The 1694-nt window shown below is 46.3% G+C and overlaps 1 protein-coding gene across 1 annotated transcript in view; it reads right to left on the bottom strand.

The window, feature by feature from the left end:
* The window catches only part of LOC101846304, a 2112-nt gene extending 639 nt beyond the window's left edge, over nt 1-1473 (bottom strand). The window contains exon 1 of the mRNA XM_005107373.2: nt 1335-1473. Within this exon, the coding sequence (XP_005107430.2) occupies nt 1335-1457 (123 nt within the window). The 5' untranslated portion in view covers nt 1458-1473. The remainder of the gene's footprint in view (nt 1-1334) is intronic.
* Nucleotides 1474-1694: the final 221 nt, after the last annotated feature.

Here is a 1694-nt window from a genome sequence, read left to right as displayed (position 1 = left end):
GTGAGATGAAAGTGTGTGTAGGAAGGAGGATTTGGGGGTGGGGTGTTGTTAATATGCAAATATATTTCTGAAAAACATAATAATATGTAATAATGCGTAAAACATTAAATAGAGAAATGGTCCAGATAGTCGATCATTTGGGCGCTCAGTCGCTTTATTTGTCGTATCAGGTCTTCTACCTGGTCGAAGAGACAGAAGGGGGGTGGGGGTAGTTTTACTAGACAAACTCGCTATCCTAGTGGTTAGACTACCGGACTCGTAATTATGAGATTGCGAGTTCGGGGGTTCGAGCCTCAGCTCGGCCCGACGTTGTGTCCTTGGGGAAGGCACTTTACACGAACTTCCCACTTGGCTCGGTCCTATCGGAGACGGACGTTAAATTAAGAGGTCCCGCCTCTTAAATAGCCTAATAGTGTTGAAAGGGGCGTTAAACTCATACCATTTCACCATTTTCACTAACTCGCTGAAGGAAAAGAAATAAAAAGGGATAGTACTTGATGAAGCCAACGGGGGATATTCACTGATAAAAATAATCAGGAAAAGACACACATGCAGTTTTTGGGACCCCTGAATAGACATAAGGTGGCAAAATTGCAGGCAAACAAGGCAGGGGTAGGCCCAGAGCAACCTACTTAGGGAACCTAAACAGATTGGTAACAAGGAAAGATTAGGCTAACGTTGGCATCCGGGCAAATGACTGAATGGGGACCTTGATCGCCGATGTCTGCCGCAGATCTGGCACACGATGATGATAATGAAACAAACAAGAGAAGTGCTTCTGGCAGTCGATCATTTCGGCGCTTAGACATTCTAGTTGGCCTATCAGGTCTTCTACAGGGAAGGGACGGGTGTGTGGAGGAGAGGGGGGAGGAGGGAGGGAAGGAGAGGTTTCTTAGTTTCAGTAAACAATGTCTCCCGACGCGGTGGACTCAGGCGCTCGTCAATGTGTGGGCATAATGAGTTATCTCGAGTTATTGGTATTATTTTTAAGCTTGTACATTTTTCTTGCTTTCGGTGAAAACAAATACCCGTCCATCTTGAATAGAAGTCGAGATATTTGCGAACAAAGGGGCTAGGGGTAACCTAGTTTCAGTGGTAAAATTAACGAGAAAATGGCTGTCAAGTTTTGTGATTTCTACAGCTTGGGAGTCATTGGAAATAGAACACTTATAAAGGGTATAATACGGATGGCTCGAATTGGTCGGGACCGACCTCGGCAGTTCGAGGGATCCGTTTGCTAATAACCCCCCCCCCACCCCTTTGGGAATGGCTTAAAGACATCTTCAGACAGCAGCACTGCCCTGGTTGTGGAGTGTATCCTTTGATGCACCCACCTCTCTGCCGATGAGGGCGAAGTCCATGTCTTCTGGCATCAGCTTCTTGCTGTGTACACTGTGGTACTGGGAGAAGGAGTAGGGGGCGGCATCGGGGTGGTCTGCTCTGTCTACATCGTTCATGTTGTTGTTGTTGTTGTTGCTGTTGCTGTTGTTGTTGCCGATGGTTGTGTTTTTGTCCAGGATATGTGGCTCCATTTTCATGTGTATTGAGAATAAGGAGTCTTGGACCTGAAGAAAAATGTGAGGAAGCATGATGGAAATCAGGCGTTCGAGAAAACAAGGTGTGTGTGTGTGTGTGTGTGTGTATGTGTGTGTGTGTGTGTGTGTGTGTGTGTGTGTGTGTGTGTGTGTGTGTGT

Source organism: Aplysia californica, unplaced genomic scaffold (genome assembly GCF_000002075.1).
Source record: "Aplysia californica isolate F4 #8 unplaced genomic scaffold, AplCal3.0 scaffold00598, whole genome shotgun sequence".
NCBI classification, from domain to species: Eukaryota; Metazoa; Mollusca; class Gastropoda; order Aplysiida; family Aplysiidae; genus Aplysia; species Aplysia californica.
The sequence above is the reverse complement of the archived record's forward strand: the minus strand, read 5'-3'. Positions and strand labels throughout refer to the sequence as shown.